The sequence below is a fragment of the Myotis yumanensis genome, unplaced genomic scaffold (genome assembly GCF_028538775.1).
Source record: "Myotis yumanensis isolate MYYU_CA2020_CCGP unplaced genomic scaffold, mMyoYum1.0.hap1 SCAF_16, whole genome shotgun sequence".
NCBI lineage: Eukaryota > Metazoa > Chordata > Mammalia > Chiroptera > Vespertilionidae > Myotis > Myotis yumanensis.
Window position 1 is genome coordinate 49538052 of NW_027223767.1, and position 23186 is coordinate 49561237.

Genomic DNA, 23186 nt, shown 5'->3' on the forward strand with positions numbered 1-23186 from the left:
TTAGCTAGCCAATACACTTTTTCCTATCCTGACAGAGGCAGCATGTGTCGTAGTTAAAGGTGCAAGTTCTGGGATCAACTATCACTTACTAGCTAATGACCTTAAACAAGCTACTTCAGCCTCTCTGAGTTCCCTCGTTTATCCTTATTTATTTAAGGACCCCTGTATCCGCCTTATAGACTATTGGGAGGAGCAGAGGAGTTAATACACAACATATACAGTCCCTGGCCCATAGTAGACACTCATTATTATTATATTGGAGAGAAAACAGCTCGAGAGAAGTGAGGAGAGAGCCCCATGGCCACACAGCCAGCTCCTCAGCAGCCAGACCGAGTGCTGAAGCCAGGTCTCCTGTCGCCCTGTCCAGTGCTCCTGGTTTAGCTTCCCAGCCCACATCCCATCCCAGGATGCTTAGCTGCAAGCACTGGCAGCAGCTGGCTGTGCACACTGTGCTGGGGGTAGGGAGGGGCACGGCCAGTTGGGTCAGACTGTGGCCCTTGCCTGGAGGAGAGTGCCCCAGCCCCTGCAGGAGGGATGTGGACAGGCATGAAGAGCTGGCAGCAGCCGGCTGGGCACCCCTGAGAGGACTTCTATGGATCACATTTCACTGTCAGAGCGGGTCCAAGGACAGGGACCGAGCCGTCCCAGCCCTGGTAGGAAATGGCCAGGAGGAGAGCAGGACAACTGCTCTGAAACGCAATCCGGTATTAGGGTGAAAGGGGTGTTGGGAGTCAGTCTCACTGCACGGGCGGCTTTCGTTCAAGCAGATCAACATGACCTTGGGCAGCAGAGGCCCGGAGCCACGGGCCCCTCGGAGGGTCTTTCTCTGAGTCTGGGCACAGGCTCCACATTCGGTAGCAGGAGGCGGCGAAGCGTGGCAGGGAACGAGGCCACGGAAAAAGGCACAGAAATAAACGGCGGTGGCATTTGAACTTTACCTTTGGTGTGTGTTTTTTAAATATATTTTTTAATTGATTGATTTTATTTTTTAAAATATGTTTTTATTGATTTGAGAGAGAGAGAGAGAGAGGGGGGAAGGGAGAGGCATAGAGAGATAGAAACATCAACCATCAGCTCCCTCCTGCATGCCCCCTACAGGGAGTCAAGCTCAAAACCCAGGCATGTGCCCTGACCTGGAATCGAATCATGACCTCTTAGTTCCTAAGCTCAACCACTGAGCCACACCGGTTGGGCTAATTGATTGGTTTAAAAGAGAGAGGAAAGGAGAAACATTGATGTGTCGTTTCACTTATGTATGCAAGCATCGGTTGATTCTTTCTTCTTTCTCCATCACCATTTATCCCCTCTATGCCCTCTTCCACCTCCACCCACCCCCCTCCCCCACTGGCTGACTCTTGTATGTGCCCTGACCAGAGACTGAACCTGCCCGAGGCCTTGGTGTATCAGGGCGATGCTCTAACCGACTTGCTCAGAGCTCGAACCTGACCTTTGAATGAGCAATAATATCACGTATGGAAATTGCATGCAAAGAACTCCAGGTGTGCTTGTCACTTTCTGGTGCTGCCTCGGGGCCAGGTGTAGCCGTGGTGAAACATCAAGGAAGGTTCCTGGGTGCGGTGTTTCCTAAGTTGGCACCGAACAGTAGCAGAATACGCCTCCCCAACGTGTGCCTCTGTAGCGCAACCAGGATTTTGAGCTGATTACTTTGAAACCCAGCCTACGCTGGAGAAGCCCTGCGAACATCCCCGCTTCCCTGTGTGAGGGAAACGCACATTTATAAAGAGAATCTCCGGGTGTGCGGTGTCTCCCTCTCTGTACCGGGAAGAGAAAGATGGCTCTAAAACTCCTGCTATCCAGGGAGAAGGCACCCACCTGCATCTGCACAACAAAACCTGCTCTCGCTCCTCACACTTTCCCTGGCCACCCCCTGCACCCACCTCCCCACACCTTTCCGTTGTCTGCAGCGGAAGATGGGATTTAAGTCTGAGTTCTAAGCCACCCCTTTGAGCTCCTCACTTCCCCCTGGGCGTCTCTTACGGATACAGAAAGTATCCATGTTAACGAACGTGTTTGTTTTTCTCCTGTGAATGTGTCTTTCGTTAGAGTTCCCAGCAGAGCACTTAGGAGGGTAGAGGAAACGTTATTCGCCCCCGCCCCCATCACCTTGACCTAAAATGCCCAGTTCAGGCACCCAAGGCCCTTACATCACAGGCTGTGGATTTCCTCTGGAGCATTACCATGTCCAAAACAAGGAGTTAGGGTATAAAGGGGCAAGACGGGACACCAACCGGAAGTAACGCAGGGACTGCCTCTGACCTCTGACCTCCAGGAAGAGGGAGCCTACAAGGGGTCTGGCCGAGAAAACGTTTCTGGGGCTCGGCCACATTTTCTTCTGGACTCTGCCCCTTCCCCCTTCCCGAGATTCTCGCCTTCCAACAGGCACGGATCCAGGGCCTTCGAATCCTGTGGGTCCGTGTGGGCAGTTAGGCCTGAGCAGAGCCAGGACATGGGCCAGGTGCAGAAGGTCACCAGGGCGGAAAGCCCCGGGCACCCAGCAAGGGGCAAACCTGGGAAAGCAAGGACCTCGCCACAAGGTGAGCTTTCTCCCCTAGCATCTCGCTGGTCATGCGGCTGAGATCCCCTGACCTCTCCTCCCCTGACCTCTCCTTCCCTGACCTTTCCCCCCCTGACCTTTCCCCCCCTAACCTTTCCCCCCCTGGCATGTCGCTAGTCATGGGTAGACAGACCCCTTGGAGGAGGACAAGGGCCCAAGAATGACCTCATGCCACTCCCATGCGTCCCTTGCACAACCCCTCCTTTCGGCATCCACCTCTAGGGCTAACCTCCGGGCCTCCGTGGCATTTCAGCTCCAGGGCCCGGAAAAGCACAAAAAACAGACAAGCAAAGCCACGTCCAACATCAGGACCAGCTGCACTGAGGAATGACTCCCGGCCCTGGCGCCAACCAATTGGTGGAGGCCGCCACCCGGAAGGGCACACCTGGAGGGCTGACGAAGATGCTGCTGGGATCCTCCCTGGGACCTTCCCTACCCCCCCCCCCCCACCCCCACCCCCCCCTTCCCCCCAGTCCTCACCCTTCAGAGCCCTCCAGCCAGCTCTCCTCCTGGAGCACACCTGTGCCTTCCCCTCCCCCAGGGTTACCTTCACCCTTTTCTCTCCTAAGCTCCGGGGCCCTTCTTGTGCCTCTGTGACTGGTTTCCTGAGTCCGTTTCTTCCCCGGCTCACTTCTCCTGCCCTGTGACTTTCCAGATACACCTTCTCCTGCAGTCAGGACACCAGGCCTAACCTTGATGTCCACCGCCGTGTGACCTTGGGTAGGCTCTCTTCCCACCCTGGCCTCCGGTTCCCACTGGGATAAATAGAGCCGACCTCATCACCTCGGCTTCTCCGAAGACACGCAAGTCACGGGCTTAGCTTGGTTGTAAGGTGGGTCTGACTCTGCCTCTCATCTTCTGTGACCGAAACTCCGTCCTGACACTGGATTGCTGACACTGCAGAATCAGATCACAGTCTCAAAACAGAAGGCAGGCCCGGCCCGTGTGGCTCAGTGGGTGAGCATTGACCTCTGAACCAGGAGGTCACGGTTCAAATCCTGGTCGGGGCACATGCCCGGGTTGTGGGCGCGATCCCCAGTGTGGGGTGTGCGGGAGGCAGCTGATCAATGACCCTCTCTCATTGCTATCTCTCCCTTTCCCTTCCTCTCTGAAATCAATAAACAAACAAACAAAACCCAGAAAGCAAAAAGGCCCTCAGCAGAAACCCAGCCCTGGGTGTAACTGGAGGGGACGATGGCAGATGGGCCTGCGAAGGGGTTAATGCAGCAGGGTGGGGACGGGGACGAACCCAAACTGAAGGGAAACGACCACATGAGTGACAGCAAGAATGGAGGCTGTTGCCGCAGAGGCTGAAGTAAAGACTGTCTGCGGCCACGTCCCACTTCAGCGCAACCACAGCTGCCATTAAGACCCTCACACGCGCCATCGGTGGTTCTGAAGTCAGCACAGTGGCTGGACTCCGCCTTATCATCAGAGGGGAGAAGAGCAGCGTGCAGACCAAAGGGGCTAAAGTTTCAGCGGCTGCCCGGCCTCCGAGCTGCAGCACGCTCCCAGAATAGCACCAAGTTCCCGGCAGCCTTGGTGGCTTTGCAGCTGGGCTTGGGCGGGGCGGGGGGTGGGGGTGGGTTTGAGGGGGGTGGGCAGCCCCAGGCAGCGCAGGCAACAGCTGGGACTGGACACCGCCCAGAAGCCAGCTGGCTGGCCCTGCCCTGCTGGAGGCGCCATCTCTGGTGAGTGTGGGCATGTCTGGATCTCTCGTGGCACCCTGGCTCTCTCCCATCACCTCGGGGGGCCTGGATGAGTTCGGGAGTCAGGGGCGCCCTCAAACCCCAGGTGGGGGCGTGGGCCTCCTGGATGCTGTGCAGTGAGCTCTGTTGGTGTCTGGTGAGGCAGGTGGCGGGCTGAGTGTCCCGGAGGCAGGGCAGGCTGCAGCGTGTGCAGGGAGCACGTGATCACAGGGGCCAGCAGCTGGAGGAGGAAGGGGCAGGGGGGAGGCTGGCTCTTGGAGCTGAAGGGCTTGCTGGGAGCAGGGAGCCTGCCTGCTTGACACCTGCTCTGTGACCCACATCCTCTGTGCAGGCCTGCGCAGATGCTTCATCTACGTTCCCCTCGCAAATATTAATTGAGCTCCTGCCACAGGCAAGGCTCTAAGAGAACACAACGGTGGATCGGGTGCAGACCTTCCCCTCAAAGGGCTTTTGGGGGTAAGACATGTACCTACACGAGCAGGAAGGCAGGACAGGTGAGCGCTTGACCAGAGATGAGAAAGGTGCCTGGGCCGGAGCACAGCGCAGGCCCAACAGAGTTCAAACAAATGGGCTCTGATCCGTGGCGAGTCACTCAGCCTCCGCTTTCAAATCGATAAAATGGAGATGGTATCGGCCTTATGGAACTCACAGGGTTGTAAAGATCAAACGCATAGAAAAGACACTTGGAAAATGGAGCGGTGCTCTGCAGAGGCAAGCCGCTGCGGTTGGTATTGCATTTGCAGACTCGCCAGCGCTGCTCTGAGCTTCTTGGCCTGGGGTTCTGGGAGCCGGAGGGAGCCCAGGGTTCAGGGCAGCAGCAAGGCCCAGCCTAGACCCTTCCCCCTAGAGAAGCTGAGAGCCAATCATCCCACTGACAGGTACTGCCCACTTTTTAAAAATATGTCTTTATTGATTTTTTTGAGAGAATGGGAGGAGCGAGAGATAGACACGTTGATGAGAGAGAAACATCATTGATCGGCTGCCTCCCACAAGCAGGGATTGAGCCCACCACTCGGACATGTGCCCTGACCGGGAATCGAACTGAGATCTCTTGGTTCCTGGGTCAACGCTCAACCACTGAGCCACACTGGCCGGACTGCCCACTTTCCTTGCATACAGCGCTATCATATGGGCTGCCAGGAAGGGTACGCATAACATCCAGTCTGTTCTCCACTGAGCTTACCACAGAGGTAAGGGGGCAGATACCTATGTGCGAGGCAGTGCTGGGCGGGGGCTCTGGGAGGGCAGAGGGAGATGGAGGGCTATGGGGTGGGGTCACCAGCAAAAGCTTCTGGGAAGAGCAAAAGGTTTTAAAGGGGGACTGATTACAAGAGGCTGAACGAGGGGGAAAGTGGGGCGACATGAGTGAAGCCACAGGAAGGCCAGTGCGGTGGCCTGACTCAGAGCTGACCTGGGGCTGGAGTGGCCACTTCCTGTGGGGAGAGGAGTGAGATGGGGGTGGAGCCCAGGTGGAGTGTGGGTTGCAGAGGCCTTGAATGCCGGGCCAGGGAGTGTGGCCTTTTCAGTTACAGGCAGTGGGAGCCAGTGAAGGTGCTGTGAGCAGAGAGCCGGAGGAAGTCGGAAAGGTCCCACAATGCGTGGGGGTTTGCAGGGTGACTGGAGGTGAGGTAGACGGCAAACCCACCCCGCAATGTTCTCAGATCTGGGGTAACACTGTACCAGAAGGTGGGGGGCCTACACGCAGCCCTGTTTGCATGTTTTGGGGGGAAGGGATGAGGGAGTTGAGAGGCCCACATCCTGGACCCTCAGCTTTGACGCTGGCTCCTAGACTCACTCCGCCGGTGGGTGGAGGCTGTCCAGGCCTGGGCAGCTCGGGAGGCCCAGACGCTTCTTCCACAGGAGGTTGGTCAGTGGCCACTGAGCCATGGGTGGGCGGGGGCGGGGGTGGACGGGCTCCGAATCAGGTGACATTCCAGCAGGCTCCACCGCAGGCCCACTTCCGGGTACATTTCCAGAGGATCAGCCATGGGCAGCCAGTTGTGTGAATGAGCGTTTCACTCACCCGGCCCCTGCCCCTTGGCTTCCTGCCTCTTAAGGGGCCACCTGGGTCCCTGGGTCCTCTCACAAAGCCAGGCGGCACCTGCTGCTCCAAGCAGGCAGTCCCCTGAGCCCAAGAGAAAGGGACACACGGCCAGGCACTGCACTCTGGGCAGTCACCAGTTAATACCAGGGCTGGGGCAAGCAAAGGGCAAATGCAAACTCTGTTTACCACACAGGGTTCCAGGCACCTACAGGTCAGGGAGCCAAGCCCCGCCCTCTGCTCAGCAGGGAACTATTTTCACTCCACTGGGCCCAGAATGCCAGCCCTGGGCGCTCCACCCCTGGGAAGTGGGCCTCCTGCTCCGCGGGGGAGGAAATGGCTCCCGAAAGGTTCTGCCAGCTGGAACGGCACTCCAGGACTCCTGCCACCCAGGCAAAAGGGAAGTCCCTCTAGGGAGCCAACCGCACTCCAGGCAGGCTCCTCCAGGGCGCCCAGCAAGGCCCCGACTCTGGACCCTGCGCGCAGGGCTCTTCTCCAGCAGGCACCGGGGCTTGTCTGCCTCCCAGGAAGGCCTGGTACCGCTGGGCAGGGCAGGTGCAGGCAGGTGCCGCACGGTGTGCAAGGCCCCTGGTGTGAGGGGGAGGTCAGCAGTGGGCTGTCGCACCTCTTGCTGCCATTGTTTGGACCATAGAGTAATGGGTCTGCCACGTGCCAGGCTCTGGGCCAGATGCCAGGCACAACAAGACGTGAGGCATGTCCCTGCTCTTGAGCAGGGCACAGTGTAACTGGGAGCCCGTCATTTAGAAGGCTGCTTAAGATACACGAGGAGGCCCGGGCCGCTGAGGCTCAGCTGGTTGGAGTGTCGTCTTGTGCATCACAGGTTCGGGGGTTTGATTCTGGCTCAGGGCACATGCCCAGGCTTCGGGTTCGATCCCGGGCCGGGGCATGTACAGGAGATACAGGAGGCAGCAGATCGGCGTTTCTTTCTCACATCGATGTTTCTCTCTCTCTCTCTCTCCCTTCCTCTCTCTCTAAAATCAATAATAATAATAATAAAGGAGATACACTAGGATCAATGATCAATAAACAAATGCATAACAGGCCTTGGGCAACAGGGTTCTTTCTGGGGAAGGTGAAGGCAGCTTCGCAGAGGAGGGCCACTGAGGCTGAGCTTGGAGGCAGGACATATTTTTAAAATTTGGGCCCAAGGAATTTTGGGGGTGGGAGGGCCAGGATGTTGGCGGTAGAAGGATCAGCACAGGCGAAGGCTATTCTGATATTAGTCAAACAGAATCAGAAGAATGTTGGAGAAGCCGCTTCTAAAACTGACAGGACTAAGCCTCGGAGGGGACGGACTATGAACAGAGAGGCTGACCACGGAGCTTCTGTAAGTGCCTGGCTGTGTGAGGAACATTCTACTAGACTCAGCTCCATGTGGACTTCACAGCAAGATGTGGAGGTGGTGTCAGACCAGTTTCCCGGTAGAGGAAAGTGGGGCTCAGGGAGAGGAAGTGACTTGCCCAGTCCCACAGCTGGCAGAGCTGCTCTTGAACCCTGCGGCCTGGTCAGTACCTTAAACTGTTCCAGGTCCCAGAAGAAGGTAGTTTCAATGGGCCCGCGGGCATTCCAGCACCACGTTAGGGCAGGAGGGAGCCTGCCACCCCTCTGCAATGCATTCATCCGGGATCCCTCTGAACAGTGTGTGGGCAGTAGCCCTAGGGGACCGCTCTTCAAAGTGTTATTTTTAGTGCAAATGGGAGTTTATAAAGCTTATCTATGCCTATGAGTTGTTATACTGGGTGAAGGGCATTTGGGGGCCCAGATGACCCTATAGCTGGAGCCTTAGAAAGCAAGAGTACCGCCCACAGATCGTCCCTTTTAGCCACTCCAGGCCCCCAGTGGCCAGCAGCACCCACGGCCTCTGACTCACAGGGGTGGGGTGGGGTGAGGCTCCCACACCTCTACCTCCAGGCTCCCCACCTCTCCTAGCACAGGGCACCAGGGTTCCTGGGGCCCAGGCCATCTGCCCCGAGGGCCGTGCTTTGTTTTGAAGGCAGATCCTGTTCCAGAGTGAGGCCGGAGAAAAAGAAACAAGCAAACAATTCTCAGAAAACTGCCCCACATTTCCCCCGCTGTCACCGCACAGGCACAGGCACAGGCACAGGCACAGGCACAGGCTGGCTGCGGACAGCTCAGCGCTGAGGCCCGGCCTCGGTCCAGATGACTCCCAGCGAATGGCCAGGCACCCGGGACCCCAGCCTTGCCCCTGCCTGGGCCTAGATGTAGGGGCGAGACTTGCTTCTTGGGCGAGGTCTCTGTAGGGTGAAGGGGTTCCTTCCCAAAGCTTGAGAGCACATTGAGAGGGAGCCACAATTCACCGGTGTCTCCCCGAGGTCTCTCAGACCTCTCCCATCTCCCCAACTCCCTTCCCCCACACCCTTCCCTCCTCTCTGAATAGCAGGTCACTTATGCTAATGTGTGACTGACTTGGGCATCAGTTAAAGAAGCTGCAGCCCTGGGCCCGTGGCTCTTGGTCAGACAGGCTGCTCCCCGTTTCATGGTGGGCACCCGGCTGCCTGGGCCTTGCGTGGGGTGGGGGTGGAGTTAAGGCAGGGAATTGCGCTCTTCCGCTTCATATTTCAAAGAACTGAAAGAATTCCCTCATCTCCCAGCCCAGCCTGCGAGGACCAGGCACAGGAAAGGAGACGGGGCTCTAGGAAACCTGGGCCCCACCGCCAGCTCCTGCCGCTGAGCAAACAGTCCCTCCCAGAGTCCGAAACGGCGGTGCGCGCGAGGGGAGGCGCGGCCCGAGGTTTATCGCTGGGGCAGCTCGGGTGATTCACGGAGTTAGACTCCTGGTTGTCATAGATTGAGGCTCGCAAACAAACAGCCGGAGAGGTTCCCCTCCCCCACCTGGCCACCCCCTAGCCCGAGACCAGCTGCCACCCCTCCTCCCCGCTGCGCTCTCCCCCCGCGCCCCCCCGCCCTTCCTCCACCCTCTGCCCCCCTCCCCGGGCGCTCCAGGCAGAGCAAACACGCCCCGCCACCGGCAGGCTCCGACCGCGCGCCTCGGGCGATCCCCCAGGCAACTAGCATCACGAGACCCAGCACCCGGGAGACCCAGTGCCCTGCCCTCCCTCCGTGTCCCCGGGGCCCCCGGCCAGGCCCAACCACCTCTCCCTTCCCGGTGCCCGCGGCCCCGCCGGGCCTCCCGCGCGCGCTAACTAGGCCCCGCTGGGCGCCCGGGACCGCTCAGCCCACCTCGCGGGAGCCCGCAGCCTCGGGGGAAGGCAGGCGGCCGGAAAATCTCCTCTTGTTTACTGGGCCGGGGAGGCCCCAGCTCGGATTCGCTTCCTCAATTCTGCGGCTCCCTTTCTGCGGGTTCCTGGAGGGGAAAGGGTGGCCGCCCGCTGATCCTACCCCGGAGCAGGGCGTGGAGGTGGGGCGTGGAGAGGGCCGAGGGTACCCGAACTCGTGGAAAAGTCCCCGGGCGATGGGAAGGGCAGGACGGGGAGTGAGGGCCGACGCCCCGCAGCGCCGAGTCCTCCCGGGCCAGGTTGAACGCGGCACCCAGGGGAGCCGAAGCAGAAGGCTCATTAGGACAAGTCGGCACAGGGAACGGGGGCGCGGGGAGAGGAGCGCGCGCTCAGAGTTGGCCCGAGTCTGGGCGGGTCCCTGGAAACCCAGGCGCGGGTTAGTTCGGGTTTGGGGCGAAGTTTGCTCACGGTCCCGAGCGGTTCGGAGCTCGGCCCACTGCCTGAGGGGCGCGCACAGTGGTGTTCCCACGCACACTCGGTGGCCCAGGTGTCGGGGAAGAGCCGCGCACGCAGGAGGCGGACGCTCGGTGCGGTGCGTCCACGTGTGCAAGCTCGGGGAGGGGAGGGGGCGCAGAAGGCGTGACAAAGGCGGACTTTGTGTCTGAGCGTGCGGCTCGCTCCGGCCCGGAGCGGCGAGCTGTGTCTGGCGAGGGTCTCACGGGAGACCCAGGGCGAAGGTGACAAAGACTAGGTGTCCACCACGGAGAGACGCCCCGGGGTGGCCCCAGGACGTGCCTGGGAACGCGCGCTGGTACCGCGGGGAGGGAGAGCCCGCTCGCGAGGTGCGCCGGGCTGCACCCCAGATCGCTTTCTGGAGAGAAAGCGCCGAGTCCAGAAACAGTGCGCGCGAGTGTGCGCGCGCCCGCGTGCGGGGGGCGTGGCGGTCAACAGCAACAACCCACTGGCCGGCTCCGCCAGAAACTCCGGCCTCCCGCCCGGGCCGGGAAGTGCGACTCGCCGGAGCTGGAGGTGAGTCGCTGGGGGAGGGCTGGGCGGGCTTTGTTACAGTGTAAACCGATTGCACATACCTGGGGCCGCGCTCGCCCGATAAGCGCCTGGATGGGGGTGATGTCACGGTAGTGCCGGCGCCGGCCCACCCTCGCCGAGAGAAAGGAGCCGAGCCCCGGGAGAGGCCAGCGTGAGAGCGAGCGCCCGAGCTTGGCCAGCACAGCCCGAGTCCGGGGAGAGGCAGGCTTCCGAGCCCCGAGCTCCCGCCCCGGCCCAGGCACCCTCCGCCAGGGCTGGGCCTGGCCCCGCGCCCTGCACCGCGTCCCTCCCACCTCCGCCCGCGCCTCGCCTGGGGCTGGAGTTGGCCCCAAACCCCGCGCCGGAGCCGGCCCGGCGGCGCGTCCCAGGTAAGGGCTGCTGCCTCCTCTGCCCTCCCCTCCCCTCGGCCGCCCGGAAGAGTCGGGTTGGGCCGGCTGGGAGTGGACGGGGGCAGAGAACCCGGGGGCGGAGGACGCCGCTCCAACCCCGCTGGGTCGCAGAAACTTTCCAAACCTGCTAGGGACTGGGGGCGGGGGAACCCGGCCGGCGGCTCCGAGCGGGAGGCGGCGGGGAGAGCTCCACAGTTAGGATCTCCAAGGTGTGCCCCCCTCCAGCCCCACTCCCTCCGCGGGGCTACAGTCCACAGCGATTTGTGGGCGGGTGTCCTTTCCGCTGCTCGCTACGGCGCACGGGAGGGCAGGTTTCGGAGGCCAGAGAAAATGGGGAGAGCCCGGCTGCCCGGCTCCTCTGCTCCGGGGTTCAGGGGAGCGTCGCTGCGGGCCCCATGGCGGGGGGCGGGGAGAGTGAAGAGGGGAGCACTCAGTCTTGCTGCGCGGAAGTTTGGGATTTCACACGATCCCAGAGCCTCGACTTCTGGCAGCGTGGCTTCTAGATCCCTTCCCTCCCCCCACCTCGATGGCTTTTCCAGGGCCCTTTCAGCCTCGGAGGTGGAGTAGCGCCCCTCCAGCCCCAGGCCGGCAGTTTTACACCCAGGAAAACACCGTCGCTCGAGAATTCCACAGTGTTGACCCTAAAGCAGGGTGTTTGCTCCTGGAGGCCATCCCCCACCCCCTTGAGCCTTAATGTGTGGCTGGGAGGTGGGGGGTGGAGGGGTAGGGGGGTGGGGAAGCAGGAGTACTATTGGGGGTGGGGCACATTCCAGAGTGACGGCTCCAGAGCAGACCTTTGGATGGGGGACTTCGAGGTCTCAGAACTCTCTGGAATTTTGGCCCAAATGCGCACCCGTGTGGAGGTCTAGGCTGGGGTTCCAGGAAACCCCCCAAAATCCTCCCTCCCCCCAACACACTCACACACCTGGACACTGAGGTAGCTCCTTCCAGGCACCCGAGAGGAAGGAGGAGGGGTGGGAGAAGGGGAGGAGGGGTGGGAGAAGGGGAGGAGGCGGGAGGGCTGTCAGTGGGTCCATCCGTCCCTCCTGATAGCTGCTGAGTGGCAGCAGGCCCGGGAGGAAGGAAGATGCTCAGGGTCACTCCTGGGGGAGCCTGGTGCCTCCGGGAGGGCGCTCTAAGGGTCACCGCCCTCGTGGGAGGTAACCTGGCCGCGGTCTGTATCTCTGTTACTCCTGAGCCTGGGAGACCCATGGGCGCGGGATGTGAAGCATGGGGTGCTCTTTTGGGGGTGGCTCTCAGGACTTTATGTGAATTGAGGGCGAAGGGAGGAAGTCCGCTGCTGGAAAAGTGGGAAGGCGTCGCATCCTTGCTGGGCGAAGCCAGTCGGGGCTGGCTGGGCCCTGAACCCACTGGCCCTCCGAGGCCTCTCTGCTCCCCCAAGAGGCAACTCGGGCAGAAGGGGATTCTGGAACTGGGTTGGGCGGAGTGGCTGAGCCTGGGGAGAGGCTGGTTTCAGAGGTGATTAAAGGCACTTGTATGGCTGATGGCAGGGAGTGCATGACGCAAGGGGGCCCTTTGGTCCAGAAAAGAATCTATTGGAGGCTGGGGCCAGGTTGCAGCCGAGAGGTGGGGGAAACTCGGGAGGCAGAGGGTGAGTCCCCTCCTGGGTCCCACCGAGAACCGTGAAGCAGAAGGTGTGACCCCGAAAGGAAGGAGGCAGGGAAGTGGGCAGAGTCCGTCCAGTGAGTGATTTTCAAGTGCCCGCCGTGTCCAAGGCAAGGCGTTCAGTGTGTCTTGCTGGCGACCCTCAGACCTCGGAGCCTAGTAGGGGAGACATGTGCACACACGATTCTAACACTCAGGTCTCAGAAGGCTCAGCCTCACAAAGCAAGCTCTAGGGACCCATGGGAGGGAGAGTCCCCAGGCAGAGCCGGGTCTGTTTCATTGAAGTCCATTCCCGCTTCACCATCTTAAAGGTGGCACCTGCTGACTGGCTCAGTCTGCACTCCTGGAGGTCAGACTCCAGGGGTCGCTGTCCTGGGCAGTGGACAAGAGCCGGGTCCACCCGGCCCAATTTCCCCACCGAGTCCGTGTATCTTGTCTCCCCACTTGCCCTTGCTTTTGCCAGGGAGTGGGAGACAGGAGACCTATCAGGGCGGGAAGATGTGTTGCCTCTGGGGATGGCAAGTTTCAAGGCCTCATGTTACCTGGATGGGGAGGAGGGGCACGTTCCTGTTTCCTTCCCTGGAAATCCCCATGTTGGGGCCACCGAGAGGAGACTTGCAGGGGATGGCCCTGGCCCCGGGGTACAGGCAGTATGGATCTAAGAGCAGGATGGATCGAGAAGGAGTGGCCTATAAGGGTCGCAGGGCTAAGTGAGGCGTGGTGTGGTGTTTTCGTAAAGACGTGGCTGTTGTCAGACTTGAACTGGTGGCATCGGCTTAGCATCCTTCCTCTCACGTCCACTCAGGCCGTGGATCTTATTTTGGAAAGGATCTCTCGGATCGGCCCATTCCGGCTTCCCTTGGGTCTGGATCTTTCAACCGATGAATGTGTCCTCAGCAAATCGCTAGTCTGTGCCGTGTGCCAGACTCAAATCTTAAAGCACACCCTGGTTATGCCGCCATCAGACAACAGAACAGCCTTCCGTGGCTCCCCCTGCCGTTAGAATAATGCTCCAAACCCCTTCCCTGCGGCATTTCTCCTCTGACTTCCGCTAGCAACTCAGCTCACGCGTGGGGAGCTTGATGGAAGGTGCCCGTTCTGCCTTTTCTGACCCCCCGGGCTGGAGGCGCTTCCTTCTCTGTGTTTCTGTCCTGCTTTCTCTCCCCCAGAGGTCATGTCCGCTGTGTGGCACTTACCTTATTCTTCACTGTGTAATTTTCTTGTAGGTCTATCTTATCTCTCCTGTTAGTTTTTTTTAATGTATTTCTTTATTGATTTCAGAGAGGAAGGAAGAGGGAGAGAGAGAGGGAGAGAGAAACATCAATGATGAGAGAGAATCATTGATCGGCTGCCTCCAGCACGCCCCCTACTGGGGATCGAGCCCGCAACCCGGGAAGAGGCGGGTGGGATGAATGAGAAGCCCTTGAAGATGTGCAGATGCCCGGAGACTGAGTCTGGGTGGCCATTCTCAGGGTGCGGTTCCTCATCTCCCAACTTCACCCCAAGTGCTGGCTGCCTTGCTGTGAGCCAGAGATGCCCAAGATGGGCCGAGTGCTTAGGATCCTGTAGTGAAGTAAGAGACCGTAAGGTCCCTCCTGGAGCGGTTCAGCGTTTCTTCTTACCCATCAGCCCTTCCCGACTCCCTTCTCGTTCCCACACCTGTAAATACAGCGTGTGCTTTCTTGATCTACAATTACACACAGACTCGGCAAAAGATTATTTAAGTCACGACGTAGGGGAAACCAGCTTTTACATTGGAAGCCAGGAGAAGTGCCAGTTATTTAGGGGGAAAAAAAACCGATAGAAAAGTCCACATAGAATGTTAATTTATTATGAGTGGATGGGTGGTCACTTGTTAAGGTGTTTAAAATGTCTAATTGCTATGTTGTACACCTGGAACTAACATAATGTTGTATGTCAACTGTAATTGAAAAAGAATTTAATTAAAAAAGAGTTAATGGGAAAAGCAAGTTTAATTGAACGATGAGGAGGTAGCTGAGAAGGTGGAGATGCCTAAAATATCTTTAAGGGGCACGTGGGATATCCTAATGGTTGTTGAAAATGGGGGATCTTGATTATGTCAGTTTCACTTAATTTATGAATTTTCTTTTTCCTGACAGTAGCAGTGTCCTACTTAATTGTGGAGAGACAATTTATATTAACTGAGATTTAGGATCTTTTGTTTCCTTTTAGAAATTAAGGAACCAGGAATGGTGAAAACATAAGGGACTAAACCTCCTCCCTCCCCCTCCCGCTCCCCTTCCTTTCCCCCTCCCCCTCTCCCTCTCCCTCTCCCACCCCCTAAATGGGAAGAGAAGTGGTGGGGAGGCTAGAGTTGGATCATGCCATTCCCCTGCCAGCCACTAGTGGTCACTGTCAGCCAGGAAAGTTGGGTTGCTGTCTTTGTGGCCAGTTCCTGGGCCCAAGGGGTGCGAGGAAGAGGCAGGGTTATTATCGCTAGTATTTGAGCATAGAATACCTTTAAATGTGGAGCGCCTGCGTTTCATAGAATTTCAGAATTTATAACTTAACGTTTTAGAGCATTCACATTTCTGTTCCCCAAGTACATGTAAAGCCTTTGGTTGAGAAACTCATTGATTTGGTCTTGTATTTCTCTTAACCTCCACTTTCTGTACTTCCACCTCATACAGGGAACATCCACTTGCCATTGAGAGCAGCGCTTGGCTTCCTTTGGTAAAGCTGCAGTCGGAATGGCCGAATGAGTGGCTAGAGTAATAAGTTCGCTTCCTGGTGTGAATAAAAGACATTTTTCTTGCTTCCAGCGGCAGTGTTTTAGAGTTTTCCATTATAGATTCATTCCTTTGGGTTTTGCATTGCCCTTGCCTGGTTCTTGCTTTTAAAATGTGAGTGCCTTGTAGGAGAAGTTTTGCATTAAGTCATTAACTCCCTCGCTGGGAAATTACTTAATCCTGACGCTTATGCATTTGAGCTACACCGAGAACTTTGGATTCTGAAGAGCGGCTTTGGCACTAAAAGTGGGAGAGTGAAGGGCAGAAAAGGGAAGTGGGAGGGAGGGGTCAGGGGAAGTGCTGATAAGTACAACTTTCAACTCCCTTCATTTTTTTTTTATTCTCTTCCCTTTTTCTGGCTGCACGTTATGCCTGTCACAGGGGCTTGTGAAATACTTGTTGAATGAATGAATGATGGACTCAGTGAACTTAGGCTGATTCACCATGGACTCCGGCATCCCATAGACAGCGTTCAGGGCCATGGTATCCGGCCTACGGAACGCTGGGAGTCCCAGGGCAAGAGAGGAAGTGCTGAATGGGTGGCATGCTTGGTTTTGACTTGCTCATAAACCCCGCCTCCCCCCCCCCCCCCCCCAGGGCTGTAAGAACTCAGGGAATATTTAGATCCACATTATGGGGGTGGGACCTGAAAATGCAATGACAATTCCTTCCTCTTCCCTGAATAGGAATGACAAATGGGCTTCATCTCATTTGCCTCTCTGGTCGGTTGGCAGGCCTTCCAGGAGTTCTGTGTTAAGAAGGATTCTGAAGCCCAGGGGGACAGTCTCCTGGTCAGCGTGCACTGCCCGCCTTGGTTCAGGCTCCGGGAAGCGGCACCCATGTCAGCGCCTGACTTTGGGGAGGACTGATTGTGCCTTTTCTCCCTCCGTCTTTAGGGACCCCGCGGGAGCCTGGCCTGGGAGCCAGGATGGCCGCCCACAGAGCCTTGCTGACATGCCTGGGACTGCTGCTCTTCCCGTTCCCTGGGGCGCAGGCCCAGAACCGGGCCCCGCCCGGCTGCAGCCCGGACCTCAACCCCCTCTACTATAACCTCTGTGACCGCTCCGGGGCCTGGGGCATCGTCTTGGAGGCCGTGGCCGGGGCGGGCGTGGTCACCACCTTTGTCCTCACCATCGTCCTTGTGGCCAGCCTGCCCTTCGTGCAGGACACCAAGAAGCGCAGCCTGTTGGGGACCCAGGTGTTCTTCCTGCTGGGGACCCTGGGCCTCTTCTGCCTCGTGTTCGCCTGCGTGGTGAAGCCCGACTTCTCCACCTGCGCCTCCCGGCGCTTCCTCTTCGGGGTCCTGTTTGCCATCTGCTTCTCCTGCCTGGTGGCCCACGTCTTTGCCCTCAACTTCCTGGCCCGAAAGAACCACGGGCCGCGGGGCTGGGTGCTCTTCGCCGTGGCTCTGCTGCTGACCCTGGTGGAGGTGATCATCAACACCGAGTGGCTGATCATTACGCTGGTCCGGGCCGTGGGCGAGGACGGCGCCCTGGGCAACGGCAGCGCGGGTGGGGCCGCGGCCTCCCCCTGCGACATCGCCAACATGGACTTCGTCATGGCGCTCATCTACGTCATGCTGCTGCTGCTGGGCGCCTTCACGGGGGCCTGGCCCGCCCTGTGCGGCCGCTTCAAGCGCTGGCGGAAGCACGGGTTCTTCGTGCTGCTCACCACGGCCACCTCCATCGCCATCTGGGTGGTGTGGATCATCATGTACACCTACGGCAACCGGCAGCGCAACAGGCCTGCCTGGGACGACCCCACGCTGGCCATCGCCCTGGCCGCCAACGCCTGGGCCTTTGTCCTCTTCTATGTCATCCCTGAGGTGTCCCAGGTGACCAAGGCCGGCCCAGAGCAGAGCTACCAGGGGGACCTGTACCCCACCCGGGGCGTGGGCTACGAGACCATCCTGAAAGAGCAGAAGGGCCAGAGCATGTTTGTGGAGAACAAGGCGTTTTCCATGGACGAGCCAGGCTCGGGTAGGTCCTGGGGCCCCTCCCGGTCCTTTTTCCTCCACGTCGTTCACTGCAGGACAGGGGGCTGGTCTGGAGCCAGGTCCCTGAGGTTTACCCGTGGTGTTCTGCCTTAAACTCCCTTTGTTCCATTTCTTAAAAAAAAATTTTTTTTACTATAGTCAATGTAACTCACTAATATATTTTCACCGTAAAAATCTCAAACATTACAGAGAAACAAAATTTCTCCCAACTGTTTCCCCAGTTCCTTCCTGTGCATCCCCAGAGCTGACTGTTGATTGGCTGCACGTGCCTCAGTTTCCTCGTCTGTAAAATGGGGATGATAGCAGATCCTGCTCCAGAGGATTCTGATGAGGACTCATTAATGCTCAGAAGGCGCGCTGGGAGCATGGGCCATCAGCTGGGCGTGTTACTGTTATTTTATTCTTATCATTATTATCCCTCCGGAACTTGTTTTCCTACTACGTACCGCCCCCTAGTCATCCTGGTTTCCTTTAAAAGTCTTGTCAGTTGATTTTTCCCTTTTTGATAAAAGCGCTCATGCCCCATCCAGTCTAAAGCAGCCCCCGCTGTCCCGCGGCTGCTCCGCGAGCTCCTGCCCAGGCTCTGTTAATGGGACAGGCTTTCCTGGCAGAGCCCAGCTCTGGGTGGTCCGGGTGCCGGGTGCCGGGCGGTGGAAGAGGCGGGCAGGGGAGTGAAGCTTTGAAACCTGTGCGTCCCCGCCCCGGGAGCAGCTTGGGAAGCAGGAGTGGGATGGCCCTTCTCCGGGAAACTTGGCCAGGGGAGCTCCCCGCTCCCACAAGGAGTCCTCGCTGGCGTTTGTACACGGGGAGGACCAGGAGCCTTTATGGAGCACCTACCGTGAGCCAGGCGCTGTGCCTTTCTCAGTGTGTCCTATGCGTGCACCTCGCGCGCTTTCTCAGCCCGTGTGTTTGTCAGGGCCAAACGCTCCCAGCCTTTGTCCTCTCAGGGCAAACAGCTGGGGCTGTGAGGGTTTCTTTCCCTTTAGTTATTTATTTTTTTCTCCAAATGGAAAAATCAATCATCGCGTGAGCCCGGCACTTAGAACCGCCATGTGGCTGTGGTCCCTTGGAGCTGCGGGGCCATCGGCCTGCAGCAGACAGACAGCCCTCCGAGGTGCCGGCCTCCAGGCCCAGCCCGTCTTGGGCCCGGGCTGGTCAGCAGGTTTCCTGAAACACCTGAAGGCGCCCAGCGGGTGGAACAGGTCGGGAAGCCAGCTCCCCGCGGGAGGCTTGGGGAAGTGTTCCTGCCGCTGAAAATAGTCCTGGAGCCGGGCCCAGGGGCCGAGGGACAGGATGTGCGTGCAGTCCCCCTGGGGGGCTCTGGGCTGTGGGTCACGGGGAGTCGGTTCCCAGCTCTGGAGTCTGGGGCTGTGGGGTCTCTGCTGTATTTACCGCAGTGCCTGGCAGCTGGCCGGCTACGGCGGAGGCCCGAGCTGGAGGCTGGCCATCTCGGAAGGCGTTCGAAGGCCTGTGTGCCCTGGTGGCCTCTGGCCCTGGAGGCAGATGGCGATGTGGATGTGAAGGTTGCTGACAGGAGCTGTTTTCTGAACTGACCAGGAAGCGGGGGGGGGGTCCCCACACTGCAGGAAAGGCCGAGGGGAAGGCAAGCAGCCTCATGGCTCCCATGCATCCGAACAAGGGGTGTTGGGTTCCGGAGGGGCCCCCACACCCACAGCCTCACCCCCAAGCTGGCCGCCCCCGGCCAGGCTCCCTCCTGGGTTAGATGTTACCCCCGGAAGTCTAGCCCCTCTCCCCGCCCCCGGGAGCCTTGCCCTCGGTTGGGAAAGGGAGCTGAGAGCCCAGCCTTCAAACCTCTCCTGTTTCCTTGCAGGCAAGAGACCAGTGTCACCGTATAGTGGGTACAACGGGCAGCTGCTGACCAGTGTGTACCAGCCCACCGAGATGGCCCTGATGCACAAAGGCCCGGTAAGTGGGGTCCCCGAGTCCCCAGGACCCTGCGGAAAGCCACGGAGCCCAGCCTCTGTGGGCGGGCAGAGGTGCAGAGGGTGGGGAGAAGCAGGTGTCTCTCTCGGTGCCTCAGCCTCGGGGAACCCGGAGCCCTGGCTCCTGGTGCCTTTTACTGGAGTCAGTGCATCCACTGCCTTCAGTTTTATTGTGATGGCACCTGCCCGGCCCGTGGTGTCGGGGTGTCACGCACTGAACAGAGGAGGGCCTCGGCCAGTGGGGGTCATGCTTGGTGACTCCAGAGGGACAGGGGACCAAGCCTGGGTAGTGTTTACACTCCGACCACAGCTGTCTCCGGGGAGGCCCTTCCCCCGTCGCAGGCAGCTGCTCTCAGCCTCACACCTCCCCTGGGTCTGGGAAACCAGATGCTCCCTGAGCCCTGGGAGGGGGTGGGAACAGATTCACTCGCTCCATATATGTTCCTGCTCCCGGCTGGCAGCGCGCGGGAGAGGTCGGCGACCCGCCCTGGCAGGAGGCTGGGAACAGGAAGGAGGGAGGTCAGCAGGGTGGCGTTCTCACCCCTCCCGCTGGGAGCCTGGGTGAAGCCAGCTCCGAAACTCCCAACCCAGCCCTTCGGTCTCCCTACGCCTGACCCTGCGGCCGCCGGGAGCCGTGATGGGCAAAGGAGTTTCCAAACAAGAGCAGAGTCTGCTGGGCCCCAGGGTGCCCTCGCTTGCCACCCTCCTTGCGAGGTGGGTGGAATCTGGACTGACATAGTGGTGCTCACAGTGTCCGCAGGCCTGTGGCATCGCCAGCACCTGGGATCTTACTAAAAATGCAATTGGGTGGGGCCAGTGCTGTGGTGAGTTCAGTGGTTAGCATCTCGTCAGTGACATCGCCCTGATGCATGATGGGAGTAGCCACCTGTAGAAATCTGCAAACCCTACTCATCAGGGCTTCCTCCCTTCCCGCCCAACCCCCACTGTTAAACATTTGCCAGCCACGCACCCACCCCCAGGTGTGGGTGAGGTTTAAACAGCCCAGGTGATTCTGACGCTCACCCGGGTCTGAGAACGCCCACGGGGATGTTTCCGGAGCTCCCAGGGCAGTGGTCGGCAAACTGCGGCCCCTTGAGCGTGGCTCTTCCACAAAATACCACGTGCGGGCGCGCACATACAGTGCGATTGAAACTTCGTGCCCACACTCAAGGGGCCAAAGAGCCGCATGTGGCTGGCGAGCCGCAGTTTGCCGACCACTGTACTAGGGGATGGGGAGCTGGAGACCACCAGGTGGGCAGCTTGGGGCCCTGGAGCCGCTGGGAGCTGGGGCGCCCAGGACCCTCTGCACCCTCAGCCGTGTCTCACCCACACAAGGACAGGACCGCTGCAGCTCGAACCAGGTTCCAGGCAGCCAATTTGGGTCTGAGGTCTCCAAGACTTAAAATACTCACACCCCAAAGCATTTGGGATTTAAGCCTCCAATCAGGCAGGCCAGCCAGACTTCTAGAGGAGAAATATGTGGGCACGGCCAGGGCCTGGCACACCAGCAGCTATAATGCTGTTGGGGGTTGGAGGGCCAATGGGGGGACTCGGGTAAGCGTCTTGGAGGACGGGAGGCTGGGAGCTCCAGACAGGTGACAGCCGCCCGGCGTGTTCACCCTCCACTGGGTCAAGGTCTGAGGAACAGGAGGGGCCTTGGGAAGAGGGTCCTCCTGAAGGGGCAGCCGAGCGGAGCCCCGGGACCACCGTGGGGGCCTCCTTCCCAGGCCCAGAGGCCGGGCCCTCTGCTGGGTGAGATAAGGGGCTGGAGGTCAGAGGTTGGCCGCTGGGGCCTGGCTGGGGGTGGGGAAGGGAGCCGGCAGGCCCCGCCTGCAGGAAGCCGCGTGTTTGTGCATTTGCGCTGGCGGAGCCTGGCTGAGACTTGCCTGCTCTTCCTTCCAGGCCGAGGGACCCTACGACGTCATCCTCCCACGGGCCACCGCCAACAGCCAGGTGATGGGCAGTGCCAACTCCACCCTGCGGGCTGAAGACATGTACGCAGCGCAGAGCCACCAGGCAGCCACGGCCCCGAAAGATGACAAGAACTCTCAGGTCTTTAGAAACCCCTACGTGTGGGACTGATTCGGCGCCAGGAGGCGGCGGGCCGATGCGGGGAGGGCCCTGGGGACCTGGCCTGGGCCAGGGACAGCCCAGGGGCCCCGGGCCCTCCTGCTCCCCGTGCCCCGCGATGGCTCAGGGCAGCTTGTGCCTCAGCCGTGAGGCCCTGCCTGGTGGCCAGGGTTTCGTGGTGTCCCAGGTGCCCCTGCCCACTCCTCAGAGTTTGTGGAGTCGAGGAGCCACCGCCGGCTTCATGCCAGGGTCCCCTCCAGGGGTCACGCTCCAGCCAAATAGTGTTCTTGGGGGGTGGCCTCGCAGCACCTGCGTTCTCTGAGTCTTTGGAGAGATTCCTGCAGCCTCGAGAGATTTCACAGGCTCTGCCCCGGGCCTTGCTCCTCCGTGAGGAACAAGGTGCCTAATAAACATGTTCTTTCTGCTTTGTTAACGCTTCCTCTGGGAATGTCGTTTCTGACCCGGCTCTGGGTTTCCGACGAACCGCTCCTCCTGGGCCCACGGGTGGCTCCCTCCGCCTCCTCCCTCCAAACCCAGCTCACGTGACAGCTGCCCTTGTCTGTGCGATGGGGTAGCTGACACCTGCACGCAGGGAAGGATCCGTCCGCTGAGCCTGTGTCCCTGCCGTGTGGGCTCACAGTGAACCGGGCCAGCTCCTGTCTGGGGGCTCGTCCATCATCTGAGCTCGTCTGGAATCGTATCGCTTTCCTCCAGGTCCCCCTCCACTGGCTGTACGTGGGGACCGAGCCGGGAGGTGGGCCCACCACCAGGCACCCTGCAGAGGGTGCTGGTAAGGGAGGGCGTGCCAGGGAAGACGGCTACCCTCAGCCCCTCAGTGGGGACGGGGGTCCAGATCTTTAGGGCACAGGTGGAGCCTCACTCTGCTCCGTGCTCTTAGGCCACTTGCCCAGGTGGGTTCACACGGTGGGAAGGGTGGGGCCACGCTCTAGTTGGGTTCACTCCTGGGCAGGAATTGTTCAAGCGCCAGTTTGCTCAGGCCCCTACGGTGAAGCCCTCCGCACCAGCTCCCTGGCACCCCCGTGGCTGCCCCCAAAGGTGGGCAGGCCATTCTCCTTTCCAGAGTCCAAATCCCAGAACTGTTCCCTCTTTAGGGTTCGATGGGGCCTTAGAAGAAAGTTGGGGGTTAGCTCTCCTGCCCGCTACTTGAGGTCAGCAAACTGACCCCAGGGAGCCTGCACAGCCTCCCCAGGACACGGCCGCCCCAGGACCAGGCAGGCTTTCTCCAGACCCCTACTTCCAGGGCCCCGGGACAGCCAGCTGGCCCAGGGCCCGGGGCGCAGACAAGCAGCAGTGTCCTGACCCTCGGACACGGGTCATGGCCTCGCGAGGGGACTGCCCAGCCCGCCCCTCCCAGGCCTGGGAATGTCTCTCCCCGACGAGCCAGAAGCTATTTTCTGACACCGGTTGTAGGAAAGAAATGTCCTGTTGGGAGGGAGAGAAAGGTGGCCGGAAGAGAGGAATGGACCTTCGCCCGAGCCTCTCCTATGTCAGACTGCACCAGCCCCCTGCCCCTCCCCCTCCCCCTCTCCTCGGGGATGCCCAATGCTTTTTTTTTTTTAGTAAAAACCAGCACTTGTGCCCCGAGCAGTGGGGTCCCCTTTGACTGTTGTTCTTTCTGGTTACTTTAGGCTCAGTCCCCGCAAAGTAAAACGAGATGGTAGAGACGCCCTGTGGCCTGGACTGCACGCCGTCCTCATGTCCTCAGTCCTCTGTCCTCTGTCCTGGCTGGCAGGGCCCTGCACCTTTCCCACCTTGGTCACTGGAGTTGGGAGGGCCCGGAGGCTTCCGATCTGGAGCAGTG

At 59.6% G+C, this 23186-nt stretch overlaps 1 protein-coding gene across 4 annotated transcripts; it reads left to right on the forward strand.

The window, feature by feature from the left end:
• The first annotated feature begins 10266 nt into the window (after window positions 1-10266).
• Window positions 10267-23131, forward strand: GPRC5C (G protein-coupled receptor class C group 5 member C). Of its 4 annotated transcripts, none has more exons than XM_070393557.1 (5): window positions 10267-10572; window positions 16252-17334; window positions 19183-19277; window positions 21197-21346; window positions 23014-23131. In XM_070393557.1, the coding sequence occupies exons 2-5, from the start codon at window positions 16284-16286 to the stop codon at window positions 23044-23046; spliced, it is 1329 nt and encodes a 442-aa protein (XP_070249658.1). In that variant the 5' UTR covers window positions 10267-10572; window positions 16252-16283; the 3' UTR covers window positions 23047-23131. The 4 variants fall into 4 exon arrangements, with proteins under 4 accessions (XP_070249658.1, XP_070249659.1, XP_070249656.1 ...); XM_070393555.1 differs by lacking the exon at window positions 10267-10572 and adding an exon at window positions 10606-10958; XM_070393558.1 differs by lacking the exon at window positions 23014-23131 and having other exon boundaries at window positions 10271-10572; window positions 21197-21797.
• The last annotated feature ends 55 nt before the right edge of the window (window positions 23132-23186 follow it).

Excerpts from the sequence above, each read along its gene's own strand:
- GPRC5C (XM_070393557.1), top strand. The coding sequence starts at position 16,284 with ATGGCCGCCCACAGAGCCTTGCTGACATGCCTGGGACTGCTGCTCTTC. Across the intron at positions 17,335-19,182 it reads CATGGACGAGCCAGGCTCGG|GCAAGAGACCAGTGTCACCG; the intron begins GTAGGTCCTGGG and ends GTTTCCTTGCAG. Across the intron at positions 19,278-21,196 it reads CCCTGATGCACAAAGGCCCG|GCCGAGGGACCCTACGACGT; the intron begins GTAAGTGGGGTC and ends TCTTCCTTCCAG.